Genomic DNA, 21,180 nt, shown 5'->3' on the forward strand with positions numbered 1-21,180 from the left:
GACCTTATAAGCAATATACTATATTTACATTGTGCTGCATGTCAGGTAAAAATAACTGCATAATTACAGTCACATGCCATGCATTTCGCACCAGAATGCTACTGTAGATAACTCCGATGTTATTAGTTACAAGGAACTGTTAAGAATCAGTTACTGTGCATGGATACTTGAAATAGGCTTGGAAAATATAAGGAATCTAAGTTCAAGTTGCAGGGCAGACAAATGCTGATCATATATCAGCATGTACTGTAAAAATCTAACATGAACTCTTAACACACCATTGTGGGAAAACAATCAGAAATATTCACAAGTGGTTCCTTTTTTTAATTGATAGTCGTATGAAGTCAAACACTGAGTGCCATTTCACTATGCTAAAACTGTTAAAGTATTTTTTTTGAGGGGTGAAACACACGAGTCACTGTACGTCATACATTACAGTAAGGCTACTGTACATATTTATTGTTAGACCATCTCTACACAAGGTCTTGGGGTCTGATATTTTGAAGGTCCAAATATTCTTCAGATAACATACAATAATACTGAATCTAACAGAAGTGCCCAGCCAACCATAAAGTCAGTATAAAGGAGACAGTGACCTTCTTTTCTCTAACCTAAGATAATTACATCGAGTCTTACTGTATATTGCCCAGCACAAGGTCTTGTCAGTATGTACTGATAGACGATCAGGCTGATAGTTGAAGGAAATGGAATGTTCAGAACCTACTATCTGAAAATGGTTTATCAACTGAGAAGTGCAATTCCAGTCCATTGGGCTGGTTTGCATATTACACACAATAGCACATTATATGTAATGGTACAGTGCACACCTTTACCAAATATTCTAAACATAAATATTACACATTTATAAATATCTAGTTAACAGTAGGATAAAAATATACTAGTACTGGTCGCTAGTATTGGTCATAAATGCATTTGCATTGTTCTGGAAGGGTGAAGTACATTGTTAAAACCTTCAAAACACACCCCTCCACCAGAAAAAAAACATAGATAAGAAACTTGAGTCCATCCCTGCAAATGTGGTAAATATCTCCTTTTCCAAGAGGCAAGGAGAAGTCCTTCCATGTCTGATAGATGGTCTTTCACCCCAACACATTCTTCAAGGGACCATGATGGGTCTGGGACCTGAGGGAACATAGTCTGTCCATCCCTCCTCTTCTGTCCTCTCACACAGGAAGAGACCTCTTCGACCCCTGACCTCTAGCACAGCCAGGAGGAGGGCACCCATTGGGGCTCAGTGTCCAACTTCTCAATCAGCCGGCGAAGGTCGAAGAACGCCGTGTCTGGATCCATGTTGATGATGGTGTCGTCAAACAGGTGTCCATAGTTCTGCTCCATCTCGCGGGCCTTCTCAATCACCTCCTTCAGCTCATCCGGCTAAAGACAAACACACACAAATGGCGAAGTGAGCAGGCGTTTGGAGAAAGGGGTTAGAGAGACAAGAAAAGTGCTAGTATATCCTTTGTGAAGTCGGGAAAGGACTCAGCGAGCAAATAGTCTCAAGTAAAGCAAACTCACACATCCTCACCTTGTACACAAGATGCTTGTTCATATCCATTTAGTAGGTATGGATTTATTTACCTTTGGATTTTTGCCTTCTTTGGCCAGCAGGGTGCGCAATCGCTCCTGAGAAGGAGGTGCTATGAAGATAATGTAGGGTTTGAGGTTGGTGGAGCGCAGTACCCGCAATGACTGAGGAAGGGACGGAGAAAGAGAAAGAAACTTGCATAAAGATTTGCTATTTGTTTCTAAAGCTTTTCTTTCAAAAAAACACAGTGTACAGAGTATTGTGGTGAGGTACAGGTGGACTCTCCTACCCTGGTGTGTAGACAGAGCAAACAGATCCGTCCAGAGTTGATGACCTGGCGGACTGAATCGGTACTGGTCCCATACAGGTTCCTGTTAAACTCCCCAGACTCAATGAGCTTCCCCGCCGCCTGGTCCGTCTCAAACGCAGACCGGCTCACAAAGTGGTACTCTCTGCCATTTTTCTCATGAATTCGTGGACTTCTGGTTGTGTCTGTGCAGAGACGGAGAGGTGCGGTCTGTGTATGCGTGAAGTCTAAAAACTACTAACCCACTCGTTTCATTCCCCTCCCCGCGAAAATGGTCTTACGTGGTACAGCCCCAGCGAACCGGTCTGGTTCGATTGACAGAAGCCTCCGACGGAGCTCATCCTGGCCGCTGGTGGGTGGACCAATTAGGGCGATGGGCCGCTTGCGATTGGCCGGCTGATGGTAGAGCGCCATCTCCTCATAGGTCAGGATGTCATCGCCGGAGTTGTCTGAACACAAAGGGTGGAGCGTGAGAAGAAAATCCTAACCTGTGGGTGACTGCTGTGTGAAGCTGACAGCTCAGCATCCCTGAGTCTGTTAGTCTCCCATCGGGAGGCCTTCTGACCCTCGTCTGTTTGTCTCAGAGCAGCAGACCAGCTAATCTCACAAGCAGCACCAAGTCGTGACCAGCTAGTAACACTGAAACACCACGACAGCTTACGGTATATCGTTCAATAAGACCGACACCCTAATTAGTCTTTTGAGAGGAGAGAGGAAGATGTGGCCTTACCCACGTTCAGGTTGGGGGTGTACATGGCTTTCTTTCTCTGTTTCTTGTTCTTCTTTGCGCACCAAAGCTTTCCTTGAGGGCACAAGAGGAGTAAAGCATCCAGACAAATATCAACAAATATCAACAAAGGTTAATTTAAGTGTCGACTAAGTGCTTGTACGTATATGGATTTAATGTTCCAGTTGTCTGTGTATATGTCTGCATGTATACACTGCATGTGTGTGGTTGAATAGAATTGATCCGATCACCTTGGTGTTCTGGATTTCTGTCCACTGTGGTTCTCTTCAGGGTCTCTCTGTGCTGTTGGAAGCTCCTGCCTGGCAGTGACACAGGAGTAAGCAAGAAAACATGCTCAATAAGAAGACGTCTAACAAAATACATTCCCATATTCCCTCAGATTCATCCAAAATGTTTCCTTTCAACTGACATTTATTCTGGTGAAATTAACAGCTATGATCAGAGAATACATGCAGAATCATCCATCACACGGACTTCAAAGACCATTGAATACTAATAATAACCCTGACCTAGCCTGGCTGCCAGCCCAACTTCTCCCCGCCCACAAAAAAATTTGGTTGGGAAGTTGGGTCTGGAGGGTCTTGTATTGGGAACAACTACAGAAAACCAGAATCTGGGCGGACCAATGAAATTGCCAGGGCGGGGTTTATACGATGATGGACAGATGATCAACAGTAACGTAATCACCCACGTCACAAAAGAGCGCTTAAGTTGAATTTGTTTTGAACAAACAACATATTACATTGCTCTGATTGGTTGTAGGTCTATCCAATTGAGCGAAGAGGCATTTGTTTTCCAGGCTCGTTTGAAACACGCCCCGTAGTCAAAGCCCAACGGAGAGTTCTCAGACTCATATTCTGACTAGAATTATGAGTATGACAACGTCAGGCTAACCCTGACCCTTACCCTATCCTGCAATTTTTCATGTTGTACGTTTTCTAAGCAGGATAAGAAAGGCTGTCAAGTGCTGTACTCTTACATCCTGGTACTGATACAAATCAGATGCTGGTTTTAGAACGTCTGTCTCAGCAAGTCTCTGTGCTATAAATTGATTTGGATTTGGTCTCAGCTGTTTTTACTAGGGGTGGGAATCTTTTGGTACCTCACAATTAGATTCTAATCGATTCCTGAGGTCGCGATTTGATTAAAAATCGATTAACGATTTTTCTACAAAAAAAACTAAAACAATTTAATCAAATTTTGATTCAATACATGCTTACATTTGATTCCAGTTTGCTGTTCAGTGTTACTTGTTTCTATTTGACTGTGATAGGCAGTTAAGTGTTTTTGTTGTACACAAATATCAATTAAACGTACAAGAATAAAAAAGACAAATAATTTAAAAATTTAGATTTTTTTAAATTTGTGAATCAATCTGAATCGCTAGACGACTGAATTGCGATTCAAATGTGAATCTATTTTTTCCCCACCCCTAGTTTTGACGGTTTACATTGAGAAACTGGTACCTGGGATGAGTCCAGCCAGGGGCTGGTTGTCCTCGTCCCCGTCCCTGTAGGCCTGCCACCAGCTGGGGTCATCCTGGCTGATGACGTGGAGGATGTCACCTTTCTGGAAGGACAGACCCAGCTCCCGACACGGTAGATATGGGTCATCGGAGGGGTTGTAGTCAAAGAAGGACCTCACGTGCATCTGCAGGTGCAGGGGTTGCACGTTCTTTTCAGTCTTACATTGTAAAGCAACATTGTACACGCAAATGTAACGAAACGCACACACACACACTGTGGAAGAAATGGCGATTTCCTGTGTGCGTACATTATTCACTAATCAATAGAACTAGCCATTGGATACTAGTTAGTATGTTCTCATGTAAGCTTGCTTTTAATAAGAGTAGATTGTGTCTGTGTCAGGGTTAATAGATGTTTGGGATCAGGAGAAAGTACTGGCTAAATGTTCCTTGTCATGACAACAAGGAGAGCTCCAACTATGAACTCTCTAGTCTGAGAGTGGTCATGTGTTGGGAGCTGTGAATCTCTTTTTTTTTTTTCATCAACATGCACGGTCTTACACTGTAGAGAAAAACTGTACAAGCACATGTAAAGAAGCACACATGCGCGCGCGCACACACACACGCACGTACACACACACACAAGCCTCACCACTGTCTGCCTGTGTGAAGGAGGTTTGCTCTGGGAGCTCGGGATGAGCAGGAAGCTTAGAGTGCCATGCATGGTGGTCTGAGGACAGGAGAGGAGCAGGTCACATCACAGACATCCTGCCTCAACCCAGAAAGTCTCAAACAAGGATTACAGTAACGTGACTGGATAATCCTGAGGTTAGAGATGTGATCATAAAGTATTTTTAAACCTTTATTTACATATTACAAACCTAACCAGTTAATCACAACTGCTAGTTCATACAAATGTTTTGGAATGGCTGTTTAAATGTATATGCCATATATGTTTTACACTGAAATTGATGGCACCAGAACGTGAACCTTGATTAACATAATCATTTCTTAGAAAACCTTGTATACTTTCATTAAGCCTATTTCAAGCATCAAAGCGTTACACATTAAACATACAATATTTGTCACAGTTAATCATCCAGAAACACATACACAAGTAATCATTAACAATAAACTTAACACTTTCCTACATGCTTATACAAAACGTTTGTAACTTACTCAATATGGTTTAGTAAACATTAGTAAACACTACACAAAAACATGAAAACAAATTTCCAGTGATCAGAGATACCACGGGTTTGTTTGAATGAGTCACAGGCCGAGTGAAGACCTCTCCTCACCAGTAAATCGTGGACGTCGTTCACGTTTTTCCCACGGACGGGAACGCCGTTGATCTCCAGGATCTCGTCTCCTTCGCTGAGGAGCCCGCTACGCTCGGCTGCCCCTCCCTTGACCACACGGCTCACTATCACACTGTCCATGTCGTTACGTACCGTGGCTCCCTGCACATACACGAACACACACAAGCACAACACGCACAAATACAAACACACACACACACAAAAGCACACAAGCAGGCATGCACACACACACACACACAGACAAATGGAATGGAGGTCATGTAGATACCCACAAAACAGGGTCCAACAGAAAGCAAGATAAAAACCTAACACAAAGACCCACTGAACACACTGTTCAGACAACTTTGGAGATAATCAAGAAGAAGAAACTACCCTCTATACTCGATGGAAAGACTGCATGCTGCATTCTGTTGACCTCTGAACTCTCCACTGCTTAACTTAGGTTGTCAACCCTCTAGTCTCATTGGTTCATCTGTGGGATGGACCCACATGCTATAATGTTATGGGTTCGGACAAAAAACAAATATTTCTGCACACCTCTGTAAACTTTATGGGGGTTTCAGGTTTCAAACCATACAAAATAACATAATCTTTTACAAACCTTAAAGAAAAAACAACCATGTACATTAGTGCAATTAGAAAGTGGTTGCCAATCTAACACTTGTGAGTTTCTAAGCATTGTAGCAGTGTGGGGCTTACCAGGGGCATGTCTTGGGCCTTCTCTAGACGCACCAGTTTGACAGTTTCTCCCAGGTACTGGGTCACACCCTCCCCAGACTCCGGCTCTATTTCCTGTTCTGCCACGTCATCATGGGCCTGCATCAGCGCCTGGTACAACGCAAACACAAAACAAAGAGTGGGCACTGGGTGTTTTGGAGAGGAAAAGTATGTAAGGTAGTATGGATGGTTTGTGATTTTCAGAAGGGTCAGTTTACATTAAAGTCATCCTGTAAAAAGAGTACATTTTTGGTAAATCCATAAAAGAAAGTGTGTGTGAGGGAACATTCCCAGTCATGAAACAGCAAAAGGAATTTTGTCTCAGATGTCACAATTTTGTGTCAACTACTTAATTTTTTTACTAAATATCTTCTCTTTAACACAACCAGTCAGCAAACTCCACCTTTAAGCCAGAAATAATACACAGATTACTCCTTCACTTCATTTACTGTGACAAGCGCTCCCTACTCCACAATTAATAACCGTCTTCCCAAATTAGTCTCCCTATCCAACAGAATAAAACCAGAGGGAGCAGAGGGCTGACTAAGCTTTCACATACACACAATCCGTCTTAATCTTCACTGCATTTAGGAGTCAGGATCGTCCGCCATCAATCATCAAAACACCTTCTGCTTCCTGCGCTCGCGCTCTAGCTAACTCAACCCCAGGAAACGAGGAGAGTAGGAAAGTGCTTGGTTTGGGTTTAGATTAACATCAACAAACATGGCAGACTTTAAGATGCTGACAGTGCATCTTCAGGGGGTGTGAGTCTCAAACCCACAATATAATGCAAACCCACAATACCTTAACCCTAACCATTAAACCCAACACAACATTGCACTGGATGGAGCTTTTACTTAACTTAATTTAAGATGAGCAGGGTTTGGAACCCACAATGTAAAGTGCACAAGGCACTTGCAGGAATAACACCTTGAGACGGCAAGCTACCTTCTAGTCGTATCCCACCTATTTACCCACCGCCCAGTGCTGGCTTGCAGGGCTGCTTACCTGAGGACAGGGGAAGTCACAGGGGTCAGGGACATGGAACGTGTAATAACCCGCAGAGATTGAGCCTGCCATCAATCACTGGCTTGCTAACATTTCCGCTGGCAGCTGCTGTAATCGGATCCCATGGATGATAGGGTTAACTTGATCGTAGGAGGTTAATGTTCAGACCGTCACATGGGAAGTGACATTGACCCCTGGGGCCAGTCTGGTTTGCCCTACCAGGGGTGTTCCAATGGTAAATGACAGGGCGGAAAATGTACTTGTCACAACTTCCTGCCAATACTGCTAGACTACGCCTGAGTCATGGGCCAAAGTCGTAAAGACTGGTCACATCCAAGAGTAATGAATTTTGACGGAAACATGAGCTGATAGGTATCAAATAGGAAATAATCGTTCTCATAATTCTAGTATAATTCAGCCAGTTATGGCTACTGTTATAATGCAGAACATAATTCATGAGTCCATAAAGTGAATCTTTATTTCTGTGCCCTGTATGATGTCTCTTGTCTCAAAGGCATTGGGAATGGGCACTTAAAATGCAGTAGCTGGGTTGTGCCAACTGCTGCCTGATCCCCTAAAACAGACAGTTGACTAATAGGGTCAGTCTCTTCTGCTACAACAGGCTGATGGGATGCCAGCTATGGCTAGTTGTTATGACTGTGGAGGGGTTCAGAGTGGTCTTGTGTTTCAGGTGACTGAGAGCTGGTGTTTGAGGACAGGCCAGCTACCTGGAGGTGAGGGGTGGTGAGCAGGGCCCTGAGCTCCTGGCCCTCCTCCTCATGGCTAGACTGCAGGATGCTCTGCACCTGGACAGGAAGACAGGGGTTGGGAGGAAGAGGGAGATGAGAAAGAGGGGGATGCACAAAACACATGAAACAAGTACAGTAGGCAGCAAAAAGGAGTAGAGAGGATGGGGAGACCAGGCAGGTGTAGAAGTAGAAGAAGACAGGGTGTAATGGAAGGACTGGAAGAGAGGTAGGGGACCAGACAGGAAGTAAGGTATGGAGGTAGTGTTAAGGCAGCAGGTGTAAGTGGGAGTGTGAGGATGAGAAGGGGGTGTGAAAGGGTTTAAGTTAAGGAACGCTGTGGGAAGTATAATACAACAGTCACACAAAGGATTGTTGTGGAGACAGGTGAATAATAGGAGAGGCAGAATGAAGTACCCCTGTATACTTCTAAAATGCATATATTGTAAAACTCAACAGCATGTATGTTTGTGGCACATATATGTATAGCAAAACAACAAACATCTCACAAATGCTATTCCCAAAGTATTCACTACGTCATGTTAGCAAGCCCTGAAGTTTCCACATGTTCTTTTAACGACACGATGGCAAAACCTAAATCCTACCAGACACGTAGACTACTCAATAGGTGATGTTATTACAATAAAAGCATAATAAACTGTACAATGTAAATCTTAAAATAAACCTTGAAATACGAATTTACTGATCTATTGTGTCACTTTACAATGAACAAGCAATAAGATAAATCAGTCTGAAATGGGCATGAATGCAGATGTGCTTCACAGAAAATGGCCACAACAAAAAAAACTGATACACACATACTGTGCTACTATAAGTGCAAACATAAATATGAGTGCATTCAGCCATGCAAGCACACACACACACACACACACACACACACACACACACACACACACACACACACACACACACACACACACACACACACACACACACACACACACACACACACCCCTAACTGGAGTTTGCTGCTCTCTAATATACCTCAGTGGGGTTTCCACATTCCAGACATAGAATGCCTCTTGCTCTCAGTCAGACTTTTACACACACTGGCTGTTGTGTCAAAAGAAAAACAAAATATTCACGTGGGGAGGTATTCTATTCTGACATCCGGCTTTTAAAGTATGTTAAAGTTACCTTTCAACATGGTACACAACAGGTAGTGGCTATCAAATCAACTGTGAAGAAAACAAAAGCAAGTCTCTTTTTTTACACTCCTTCCCTTCTAATCTATCTATCTATCTCTCCCCTTTTCCTCCTTACACTCTGACCCTCCTTCTTCTCTCCCTCCTTTTCCCACCACGTCCAATTTCTGTCATTGGTTCTAGTTGAGCTCATCCATCACACTTATCAAAATGTTCTGTAACAAGGTGATGTACACCCCCTGCCTGTCTCCACCTTCCTGCCTCTCCCTGTCTTCCACCTTCCTGCCTCTCCCCGTCTTCCACCTTTCTGCCTCTCTCTGCCTCCACCTTCCTGCCTCTCCCTGTCTCCACCTTCCTGCCTCTCCCCGTCTTCCACCTTCCTGCCTCTCCCGTCTTCCACCTTCCTGCCTCTCCCCGTCTTCCACCTTCCTGCCTCTCCCCGTCTTCCACCTTTCTGCCTCTCTCTGCCTCCACCTTCCTGCCTCTCCCTGTCTCCACCTTCCTGCCTCTCCCTGTCTTCCACCTTCCTGCCTCTCCCCGTGTTCCACCTTTCTGCCTCTCCCTGCCTCCACCTTCCTGCCTCTCCCTGCCTCTCCCTGCCCCCACCTTCCCACCTCTGCCTGTCTTCCACCTTCCTGCCGCTCCCTACCCCCCACTTCTTGGCCCATGCTGTCATAAGCCGCTAGAGATTCTTTTTCGGACCCATCGGGTCCCACCCCCTTCCTGTGTCTTGCTGCCCTGCCATATCCCGCCCCAACCAACCCTACCAACCTCCAAGGGGCTGGTGGGAGATTATCTTGCCGAAGGCCAATCCCAGAAGCCCACAGCACAGCCACTTAGTTTAGACACTGCGGCTCAAACTATTACGCTTCGTTAAGCGTTTCGGGAGCTGTGTCTGTGACGTGGGGGGGTCTACTCAGAGAGAGCATGTGTACAACTCATTGCCTGCTTTTTTCTCTCTCTCTCTGTCCTCTCTTCTGTCTCTCTCTGTCTCTCTCTCTCTGAACAAAACCAGTATGACGTGAAAGCGACAGCGATTATGTGTGGACTATGTATGGTCTATGTGTGGACTATGACTATGCTTTGAATTACATTTAACGCCAATGTCTGGTTACTGTGACCATCTTTGACTGTACAAGTTTATCCTGAGCTGGACCCATGCCTGTCCTTGAGTACTTTTCTCCCGCATGCTTAATCCGGCCCTCTTGTCCTCCTCCCCGCCATGTTGGCCTACCTCCTGGCAGAGGTTGCGTGCCTGTGCAGTGAGTGGCGAACGCGGGCAGCCGTGGCTCATCTGCAGGGCCACGGCTGCATGGATGCTGAAGGCGTTCTGGAAGTCATCCTGCCGGAGCAACTGCAGCACCAGCTCCACGTCCTCCTGGCTCTGGGCATCACTCAGGCAGCTCTGCACATGGTGCAACGCCCCCACCAGCTCCTCCAGCTCTGGGGGGAGAGGCATTGAGCGGCAGTCAGGGGAAGAGGGGAAGAGAGGGGAATATTGGATAGACAGGGGCAATGAGAGGAACAGCAAGAGCATGAGAGAAAGAGCACGTGAGAGAGAGAAAGGCTAAGAGGCTAAAAGGGGCCCTACCTGTAAACATCTCCTGGTCAGAAAGACAAACGCAATGAGATTGCAGACACTTACATGGATCAGCCCATTGTTATAAAACAGCATTGAGATCAGGAATCAGTGGTGTGTTTACGTCACCAGGTTTGGAGATAAATGGATGGATAAACAACGGTTAAATAAACAACTGATTACAACAGCTTACCTGATAGATAATGCAATCTGGAGAATGATCTCCATAGGGGGGGATGCGGTGACAAGATGCTGCGTGTGTGTGTGTGTGTGTAGATGGATGACAGGTGTGTGTATGCGCGTGGGACAGCACAGACAAGAAGGACATTATACACATTCTTCACTGCTACCTCAGGTACGACAGTTGCAAGTAAAACCTGAAAAAAACGGCTTTGGCTCCTATAATTTGTCTTTACCAACGTTTAGACAAACTTCCTAAATATGTAGGAGCATGAATTGTTTCTTTCTTTAGCTTTCCCCTCCTCCGCCAATAACCTCTGCTTTGCCCCCTGACACAGGCATTGTCTCGGCTCTTTTGTTTCACAGAACTGTTGTGAAATTTCCCCAACTCCCCATTCTTCCCAGTTAAAAGTCCTTTCTTTCCCCTCCTCCTTCTCCCTCTCCCCTCATCCACTCCCCCCCACCCTCGTGACTCTACTCACCGACAGCTGGATCCCCAGGGGGGTTCTTTGTGCTCTGTGCCTGAGGCTTTTGTGGCCCATCGAAAGTGGGGTTGTCAATTCCCACCTTGGGGTTCTGAGACAGCTTCTTCAGCCTCAGCGATGCATTGGGGTCAATCTCATGCTTCACCTTCATCTCCTCCTCCCTCCTCTTCCTCAGTTCCTCCTGGTAGTGCTGGATCCGCTCCATCTGGGCTCCGCAGCGGGATGGCAAGGTGCTGCTGCCCAGTTCCCCAGGGCAGTCCACCGCACGCTCCCTGTGGCTCCTCTCCAGGCCTTCCCCGAGCACCGGCTCAGGCTCCTCTGACACATAGCCGTTCATATGGGACATGATCATCCCTGCTCACAGGGATGCTGCTGTTGAGAGCTAGGAAGGGCTGGGGCTGATGCTCCTTACACCAGGGGCCATGGCACTACAATTCTGTCTTGAGTCCTTCTCTTCAGTAGGTGAGCTTTTCTGGAACACATTGACAGGCTTAAGAGTGGCAACCTAATATGGACTACCTGTTATCCAGCTTTTACTAGTACACTGAGCAATTTAGCTTTACACAGATATTTAAAAGGCCTTATAGTAGCAATTAAGGCCATTCACACACTAAACTCTGATAAGATCTTTCCTCCATTTTCTCCTTGCTGCCTCCAGGGCAGCTCTCATCAGTCAAACAGCTAATCTAATTCCTAACATGGCACCCTCACTGTCCTTCCTCACCTACAAGCTGTTAAATTCAACCGCATCCACCCCTGTGTCTGTGTGAATCTGTTCCAAGATTGCCACAGAACAAGAGCTTGATCAAATACTTTGCACGAATTTACCTCTTATGCAACCCTGGCTGCATGTGCTGTTCGTAACGACAATGTAGACAGAAAGGGCTATACAGTTCTCCTGGACTCAAAGCACTAGGCAGTCTGCTATCGGCTGTGGATTAAATTCTATTTTAAGTACGCAAACAGTATTAATCTGGATTAGCAACTTTGGTAGTATCACTATTAGATGTTCACTCTTTCACATAATTCAAATTCATTGTGTTTCACTTTTTGTTTCGAAGGGACCAGCGTTTCTCACAAAAATATGGCTGGATGAAAAGAAAGCCAATAATTACTAAGTAAAAAATAAGACTACATATAGGTGTGAACAAAATGTTTAGGGTGACATGATATGGACAGGATTTGAACCAGTTAGCTGTTTCAGCACCTTAATCTTGACACACATACATTAAAGGTGGAGAATATGAATTGCATGTGCATCAAGTTAAGCACTAGAGTATTTCTGTCTGCCCAAGATCTAAAACATCATGGGTCACATGTGGGCATGCAAGTGCTCATCAGAAAAATCAAGACTGAGGATATGTCATTATCAGTGCTCTGGCACAGCCTATGACAAGCACCCACCGAGGGTCCTGTCAGAGTCAGCCATGCTCCCCCCCCTCCCTCCCCTCCCTCACCCAGCATGCCAGCTAATCATGTTCTGGCAGCTCTACTCTCTCCCCCCGCCACCTATCCCTCCCACCCCTCCCCTTTCTGGCCGTTTAGCTCTGAGTCGTGGGGCCGACAAACACTAAAAGCGGCCACCATGGCCATCTGTTCCTGTGGGTTTAATTAAGCATGGGATCTCCTGCTCTTCTCTGTGTTAGCAGCATGAGAGAGGACAATCTGGGAGCTGGCCACTGTCCTCCAGACAGCTCCATGGCAAGGCAACAGGTTTATCGGTTAACTACATTTAAGAGAATCACATGAGAAAAAAAAAGGCCATATACAAGAATTTTATGAAATCTGTCCTGTGACAATACAGTACACTCACTGAGATGATGGTCAGCTACCCTTTGATGTCATCTGATTACAAACATCTAATTCAGTACTTGAGAAGGACTTGGTTTGTGAATAGTTCCCCAGAACCTGGAGGTTTTACTGCAGTATAAATAGTTTTGTCAATGACTGGAATACGTAGGCTATCTTTTTTCTATTGCAATTAAGCATGCATTCGTTTTATCTGATCAATTTGGCAATTCCAGTCTGCGTAGGCTATTGTACCTTTATTTCAATAATCTGATCTAGTCCTTTACAATAGGTGACACTTTGGAGACAAAACTCACCGATCCCTATCAAGCGACTGACTTCTGTAAAAGTAAAAATCCTCATTGTCCTCTCCGACTTCAGTGTAAGAACCGCACCAAACATTTCTTATTCGCATACCGACTTCATTCTTGCTTTTCACATGACCGCTCTTCCTACTTAGCTCTTGGAAGTCGGGACACTTCAAGACTGTGCTGCAACTGCGCCTGGTGTTTGAACCATCTCCCAGGCAACTCCACAGCGCCATTCAGTTGACTGTCAGCCTAGCATTATTTACGCTCGAAACAGAACGAACGACCAAATGGAATAAGGCAGCTACCAGTCACTTTAACAATCAATTGCCTTCAACTGATCTTAAAGCACTTGAAAGCAACATTACTTTAAATCACAAAGAGAGACGCAAATGCTATGTTATATCTACAACCGATCTAGGCCCTATATGGATATCCATAATTATGTAATCACTGTAGAATCAAATGTGAATAAAACATTGAAAGCGCAGTTTGTACCTCTGCCACTTTCTGGACCCTCATCTTCTCATATCTTAAGATATGGCTGAGAGCTCAGAATGACTTTGTCATCTATATATTTCAGGCTGTGTCAGAGATCATCTTTCTAACCATCTGGACTAGAACAACTTAATGTACCAACTAACTAGATGGGATTACATGGGGACAGTCTGTTGGATTCATTTTCTTTGGTACCTTACCTTTTGTTTTGGTCAAACACATGTCCGGGAAGTGATCTATAGGTTTCTTATTCTCACTTGGCCTGGGTAACCTTTGGCTTGGTGACATGCCCTCTGCTTAGATATGTTACCAGACCTCTGCCAACAAGACATTTTCACATCAAAGAAGAAAATCACTTTTTTTCTTTGGATACATTTTATTAAAAAAGGAAACCCAACAAGAACAATTTTTTTTACATAATGATCAAGGGTTTTTATTATCTTAGTATCTTTCATTAGTTTCATATCATTACAGAAAATGTTATAGTACAGCGTTTGTTCAATGTCTCCTCATTGCTTAATAATTTACTTAGGAGTGCTGGTCACATATATCTGTACAATATGGTTCTTATAATTTTTTTTCTGTACATTTTTTGTGAAGTTGGTTAAAAAGGCAGTCAGCACTTAAAGAAGCTGTTTCTTTTCTTTCTTTTTTCATAATCGATCAAATAAAATATTGTTTTACTGGCCACGCCCCCCTGGGAGGTTGGGGCGGAGCTACACCTGATCAGGTGAATAGAAGGAAGTTTCCGGGTCTGGGCAGGGTGGGGTGTGCCCCCCTCTCCCAGCACCACCTCGTCCCTGCCCAGGCTTTTGGCACTGCGCACATAAACAAGACTCACAAGATAAACAACAAGCAAAGCTCTTTGTGAAGCCATTATGATGCATACTAATGAGAGAAAAATAGAAGTGTCACCTCAAAGGGGCATTCACTGAGGAAGAGGCCTAGATATGCCCCCTCTTCCTTCTAACTGAGCACCGTGGGAATCTGGAGTCTTCCTCAATGTTTTCTTCATATTCAAAAAACAGATTATTTTTTCCACTAAAGATGAGAAAAAGTAAAATCTTTTTTTTTGTCCTGGCAGGCACCTACAGCTCTCTATTAAAATGCTACTGCTATAGATAAGGTCTAGCATTGAACACACAAAGCAATTGCAATGAAAGGAACAAAGCCTTAATTTAATAATGATAAGAAGAAGAAGAATCATAAGAAGAAGAATCATAATAATATATTACAGAATAAATCTCTTTTTGTAATTCGATTTTTTTCTTTAAAAGTTATATTTTCTTTGTTTGAAATACTATAATATTTTTAAATAAATTATTTTAAATGTATTTTGTATCTAGGTTGTGATCAAGATGTTGACTATACCTCGACTTTATCCAAATCAATAAAAACTAGCTGTGCCATTGCATATTACAGAATAGTCAATGATATGTGGACATGCACCGTGAACCACCCATTCCGACCCTCTCTATATGAAGCCAACTCTTGGTCTCCCTATGATGACATCATAGCCGGCCGATGACCATGACGTCCACCACCTCTCCCTTGTGAAGCTCCACATATTGCTCTGTTTTTGGAGGTAGCATCAGGAGCCCATTGGCACTACGCATGCTCATCAGCCGGCTGCTCACTTGGTTTCCTGGACGGGGGAGAGAGAAAGAGAAAAGAAACAGGAAGGGAGAGGAAGGGCACGCAAAGGTGAGACAGGGATGGTAGAGATGGTGAGAGGCCGCGAGGGTGAGAATGTGAAGGGGCAGAGATCAGGAAAGAGGGAGACACTAAATATTTCCAGGGGATTCAACTAATGACTGTAAAATTGACCCAGAATGAACTGAAAACAACCGCAAAATAACTACAATATTTGCATAAATAACCACTTAAGTTTGACATTTGTCACACTGTCAGTACAAAACATACATCTTCCAACTGACGTCACCAGACAAATCCTAAGTGGCAAGATCGTAGTTTATTTGGTCATTTACGGGTCCATAGGTCACTTCTGGGTTAGGCTTTTTGCTCTAGTAAATTAGTGTGGTTAAACTTGGTTGTTGAGCATCGTGAGGTACCTGTGCTTTGTGCCCATGGCAGAGGCTCCTGGTGATGCCAGGTCAGAATGCAGCGGTGGTATTCAGGGCGAGGGTCCAGCTTCACATCGCACGACAACTGGAGACCACAGCCGCCCAGAACACATCCAGTAAATCCTTGCTCACAACAATGACAAGTCCTTCTCCACACGGTAGAAAAGGTTTGTGTACCTACCCTAGCTTTAATAATAGTTGGCCGTGGGTCCAGAATCCCTTGCATCTTCCTCAAGGCAGGGATGACAAAGAGGTTACATGTCACAACAGCGGACACAGGGTTACCTGGGACGAACAGACGGTCGGTTGGACGGTCGGAGGGAGTTTCAGGAAGAGAGCGAGAGAAGGGGGGAAAATAACGGTGAATAACCTTGCCTCTGAAAGCTAGCTGAATTGCTTCTTTCTCTCAACTTCACACACTACCTGGGAGGGCAAAGATAAGTTTCCGAGCACCATCCATGTCCAAGGTTGCAAATGTTGTTGGGAGACTAAAAGGCAAAAAAAGATAAATCTGTCAATAAGGTCATGTACTTTTCCTCCAGCCATCCATCTTTCCATCCATTTATTAGTGATGCACCGAAATGAAAATTCAGCATTTAGCAGACGCTCTTATCCAGAGCGACTTAAAGTAAGTACAGGGACATTCCCCCGAGGCAAGTAGGGTGAAGTGCCTTGCCTTGGAATAGAACCGGCAATCTTCCGGCAATAGCCCAATTCCCTAACCGCTCAGCCATCTGACCCCGAAACAAACCCGAAAATGACTTATTTTTAATTTTTTAGGTATAGTAAAGATATTAATGAACCTTGTATTTCCTAAGCCACTGAATAGTGAAGGCTAAATAGACCTAGTTTTTTGTACAGGCCTTTTTGTCCAAACCACTGACATCATCCCCCCTTTGCTGGGTAGCGGCGTGATAATGGCTGGATCGAACGGTGAAATCTGAGTGTCGGGATATCTTTTTTGCCATTTTTTGGCGGCGGAAATTTCGGTGCATCCCTACCATTTATCCATCCATCTATCCATTCATCCATTCGTCCGTCCATGCACTCATCTTCTCACCCTGGTTTCATAAAGACGCGTCCAAAGTGGATCTGAGCATGAAGATCTATATCCAGCACCTGCTTCAGGTAGTCCTAAAAACGGGTATCAGAGATACTGGAGTCTACTGACGTTTATGTAAACACAAAGTAAAACATACATAAAGGGGCTAAAACATTTATCTTTTGGTCACATGAAATGTAGACAGATGTTTTACTGTCGTGTACTGTGTGTATATCACAATTCAACATTCGTCCAAGCCAAACCACTACCACAATTCACCAACTCCACCACAAGGGGTCAGTACATTGCAATAACATCCAGGCCTGTGTATGTCTGAGTGGGAATGTGTGTGTACATCAGTGCTGTCATACCTTCTCTCCCATGGACACACCTCCTGAGGTTATGATGACATCAGCACGACTGATCCCCTCGTTAAGGGCATTGAGGAGGTCATCAGGGCTGCAGGACAGACGCACGCACACACACACACACACGCACGCACACGTGCACACACACGCGCACAGTGAACATTGCAGTACAGTGGAATGTTCGGCAGAGTGAGAGAAAGAGGAGGAGGAAGTCGACGAGAGAAGAAAGTGAGCGGGCACTTGTCATACTTGTCTCCAACGATGCCTAAGTTGATGGTGGGATAGCCATGCTCTTGGATGGTGGCCAGGAGAGTGGAGCGGTTGCTGTCTCTGATCTTCCCAGGGTGGAGGTCGTCCTCCGGGTTCAGCAGCTAGGGGGCAGAAAATGGAAGACTGGTCAGTATCCACCAAAACCCGAAAATACCACGTGTGTCAAAACACTCTAAAATCCTTTCAAATGAATCGGCACTTGTTTAATTGTTCTAAAAAGTTGTAAAAAGTCATTAAGGTGATTTCAAACCCTGGTCTACAAATACACAAAAACTGTTTTTTCAGATGGTACACATGCTTCCTGAATTGATAGACTTTCCATTAGGACTGGGGAAATGAAGATAAGGTTAGGTTGTCAGTTGTGGAACTGCCATGGAAGGACACACACATTTGAAACTTTCAGGCTACTTCTAGGGTTGGCAAGAAGCCAACTGACTACTGAATTGAGAAGTATTCTTTCTCCCTTGTGAACGATGGGCCTCACTAGATGGGTGAAAGCAGCAATGTGGACTTCCAGCCCCCTCCCCCCCCAACACACACATTTTATGTGTTTTAGTTTCTTACCTCATTGCCTGTGGACATGACGGCTACTACAGGGAACTTCTGAACTTCCACCTCAGTGACGCCGACTGTGGCGAGCAAACCAATCTCCGAGGGGCCCATGTGGGTCCCCTTGGCCAAGACACACTCACCCCGCTTGATGTCATGACCTATAGGCCTAGGGTGGTGGCACATACACACACACTCCTTGACGGGACGGGCCAGCAGTATTAAGTGACATCAGATAACAGACATGAGAAATCACTGTTAACTTTGTCTCACACAGACACAGAACCAGACACACACACAAAGACGCACGCACACACACACCTGATGTCCTGACCGGGGCGAGCCTGCACAAGGATCCGCACCTCCAGCTCTTCCGTACCCTGACAACAACAATCCTGATCACACAAAACAGACTTTGCCCACCCTTCCGACATCCAACAATTGAATTGATCAAAAACCTTCGTCCTTCTCTGCTTGAGATTGATTTAAGCAAATGACGTGTCTTTTCCCTTGACAGACCGTGAACCCCTGCCAAAGACCTTGTCTGCTTCAGTAGCCTCTGGACCCTGGAAGTGGCCCCCCTCAGTGCTGTGAGGGTCGGAGGTCAGAGGTGAGACTCACGTCCTCAGATTCGCGTAGCAGCTCCGTGTCCTCCACCTGCACCACGGCATCGGCCCCGCACGGTATGGGAGCACCTGTCGTTACCCTCATCACCTGACCGGGCATCACCGTGTGGGTTGGCTGTACACACACACACACACACACAAACAAGCACACACACAAGGATATGTAACGAATAGCATAACACACACACGAAGCTATTCTGTTACACTGCAAGTTTTTTCCCCAAGTGTGCAATAGTGTCCTGACCCGGCGACATCTTCAGAATCAAAATCCCTTATTGAGTTTGAGGCTGCTGGCACTGTCACTATCCCAATTTTTGACTTGGCCAGTCCACTAAGATAACATTCAGCTGCGTTTAGAGACTTCAAAAACAACAGAGCAATGGATTATATGGCAAAGATCTGATCTCTTGGTGTTGACAAAATTGGAAAACGGTTGAGCATGATAGTGCGTGTGTAGTTTGGGCCGTAAGGTGAAGAGCTAATTCAGTCAGCTGATACCCTCGACGGCTTCATTTCTCTCAGGGAGAGCCTCTCATTCTACTCCTCATCCACCTCACCTGTCTGCTAGTCTGTGTGTGTGTGGGTGAGTGTGTGTATTACCAGGTGTGTATGTGTGTGTTCTGTGTATTACTACAGAAGGCTCCAGCCAGTCAATGGACATCTGCAGGCAACAATCTGAGGCAGGTTCTAGCATGTACTGTGACATGTCTACTTTAAGCCCCTGCTTTGATGGCTATGGATGCAGTGTGTTTAGCATTACAGTCACTAACCAATTTCTTTTGATTTTGACAGATTTTTATAGGAAAGCATCTCACCACCCACATAAAAAAAATATATATTAGCGACATACATCATTTCTATATAAAATGGCTGTTTGTGGGCCTGGGAGTTGGAGTATGCACTGTGTTCAGAATGTATGGTCTGTGATACACTGTGTGTGTGTTTGTATGTGTGTGGGTGTGTTTGAGGGGGCAGACCTGCTCTCCAGCCTGGGACTCTCCGATGATGAAGCGGTCACCAGGGCCGTCAGCCGCTGAAATGAAAAATATTTAGTGGAATAAAGTGTGTGTGCGTGTGCGCATGTGGAGAAGTGTCATTTAGCTGAGTCATTTGTTTCGGTGGGCAGTGGTTCCTGATGTAGAATGCACAAATGTCAGCTTGGAGGGAGCTAGCATGCCATGAAGTATTTGCTGCTCGGCTGTGTGACCTGAGCTAGCCGGCATTAGCATGAGTTAGCTGAAGGGCTGCGGTGCCGACCTCTCACAGCATAACCATCCTTGACAGAGGCAGGGAAGGGTGGCAGGTTGTCTTTGGCATAAACGTCCTGAGCAAGGACTCGACCCATCCCATCTGTAGAGAGCGACAGAGAGAAAGAGATGAGACAAAGAAGGAGTATAGAAAGGGAGGAGGAGATTATTTAAAAAGCACAAGAGAAATAGACAAAGCAAGCGAGAGAGCGACAGAAAACACAAAGTGAACCATTTAGGACTGGAAAGAGAAAGTGACAGAAAGATAGAGAGACAGGGTTAGGGAAAGAGAGAATGTCAAAGAGAGACAGAAAAAGAGAGGAAGAAAAAGGAAGGGGAAAGAGATGGACCATGTGATTCTGATGCAGATAGATAGAGACATATGTGCCTAAGGACTGTGTGTTAGAGAGAGTGTGACACCTCTCATCAGCATCTCTCTGCTTGAATCACCACATAACCAAAAACATACACACACACTCACAGACAAAAATGTCTAACATTTTAACACTCACACACGGAAGTGTTTTGTGGATAAACCATAATATTACCACATCCTTACCTCCCATATAGCAAAGAACCAAGACAAAATGAAAGTACCGTAGAGACCCAATAGAAAGGAGTGAGGAGAGAAAGAGAAAAGATAGAGAGTGGGTGGGTGGAAAATTCTGTGCTCTAAAATACCTTAAGCTGCTGCTCGGTTATATATAGTCTCTCTGTGTGTCTTTCTTCTGTGATTATGTGGGCGTTCATGTAAAAATCGAAGGTCTGATACTGTTGACAACACACACAGATGCAGACACATACTCACACACAAACACATACAGTACATCGACACACACACACACACACACACACACACACACACACACACACAAGACAAACCAACATATTAACACACGTACATACACAACAAAGACACACACACACATTCAGAGTTCAGACCTTCTTTCAATGAGTGCAACATTGCGCTAATAAGCGATTCAACACTGCCAGAACAAAAGGGGAGATATACGTCAATCTCTGAACAGCATCTCTTATTTGTCTCATTATACATGGTGGCCCTATGATGCAAACCATGACATAAAGCCATGTACAACTAAAGCCTAAAAGTGCATGCTGACCCCAACATAC

The 21,180-nt window shown here is 44.8% G+C and overlaps 2 protein-coding genes across 4 annotated transcripts in view; both read right to left on the reverse strand.

Moving 5' to 3' along the window:
* Positions 1-303: 303 nt before the first annotated feature.
* pals1b (protein associated with LIN7 1, MAGUK p55 family member b) lies at positions 304-13,562 on the reverse strand. The gene is made up of 14 exons (XM_084699896.1): positions 13,375-13,562; positions 11,267-11,741; positions 10,260-10,468; positions 7,842-7,919; positions 6,088-6,216; positions 5,368-5,529; positions 4,719-4,796; positions 4,068-4,251; positions 2,832-2,900; positions 2,584-2,655; positions 2,135-2,302; positions 1,836-2,038; positions 1,600-1,710; positions 304-1,395 (listed from the first exon to the last, which is right to left on the reverse strand). The coding sequence occupies exons 2-14, from the start codon at positions 11,619-11,621 to the stop codon at positions 1,219-1,221; spliced, it is 1,995 nt and encodes a 664-aa protein (XP_084556022.1). The 5' UTR covers positions 11,622-11,741; positions 13,375-13,562; the 3' UTR covers positions 304-1,218.
* An 812-nt stretch (positions 13,563-14,374) lies between these two features.
* Positions 14,375-21,180, reverse strand: part of gphnb (gephyrin b) — a 72,454-nt gene continuing 65,648 nt past the window's right edge. Inside the window, exons 11-22 of one of the 3 annotated variants that reach the window (XM_084699717.1) lie at positions 20,060-20,152; positions 19,780-19,835; positions 18,798-18,917; positions 18,498-18,556; positions 18,192-18,345; positions 17,607-17,728; positions 17,361-17,448; positions 17,008-17,081; positions 16,371-16,435; positions 16,129-16,232; positions 15,936-16,032; positions 14,375-15,508 (exon numbers count right to left, since the gene is read on the reverse strand). In XM_084699717.1, the coding sequence (XP_084555843.1) occupies positions 15,375-15,508; positions 15,936-16,032; positions 16,129-16,232; positions 16,371-16,435; positions 17,008-17,081; positions 17,361-17,448; positions 17,607-17,728; positions 18,192-18,345; positions 18,498-18,556; positions 18,798-18,917; positions 19,780-19,835; positions 20,060-20,152 (1,166 nt within the window). In that variant the 3' untranslated portion in view covers positions 14,375-15,374. Of the gene's footprint in view, positions 15,509-15,935; positions 16,033-16,128; positions 16,233-16,367; positions 16,436-17,007; positions 17,082-17,360; positions 17,449-17,597; positions 17,729-18,191; positions 18,346-18,497; positions 18,557-18,797; positions 18,918-19,779; positions 19,836-20,059; positions 20,153-21,180 lie in introns of all 3 variants that reach the window. The other 2 variants (XM_084699716.1, XM_084699715.1) reach the window with 2 other exon arrangements.

Source organism: Hypomesus nipponensis, chromosome 6, assembly GCF_054491055.1.
Source record: "Hypomesus nipponensis isolate SF chromosome 6, ASM5449105v1, whole genome shotgun sequence".
Classification (NCBI taxonomy): domain Eukaryota; kingdom Metazoa; phylum Chordata; class Actinopteri; order Osmeriformes; family Osmeridae; genus Hypomesus; species Hypomesus nipponensis.

What these genes read in the sequence shown, in the direction of transcription:
- pals1b (XM_084699896.1), bottom strand. Translation starts at nt 11,621, where the DNA reads ATGATCATGTCCCATATGAACGGCTATGTGTCAGAGGAGCCTGAGCCG. An exon ending in CAGAAATCCAGAACACCAAG is followed by an intron (nt 2,656 to 2,831) that starts GTGATCGGATCA and finishes TGTGCCCTCAAG; the next exon opens with GAAAGCTTTGGTGCGCAAAG. An exon ending in CACCCCCAACCTGAACGTGG is followed by an intron (nt 2,303 to 2,583) that starts GTAAGGCCACAT and finishes CTTTGTGTTCAG; the next exon opens with ACAACTCCGGCGATGACATC.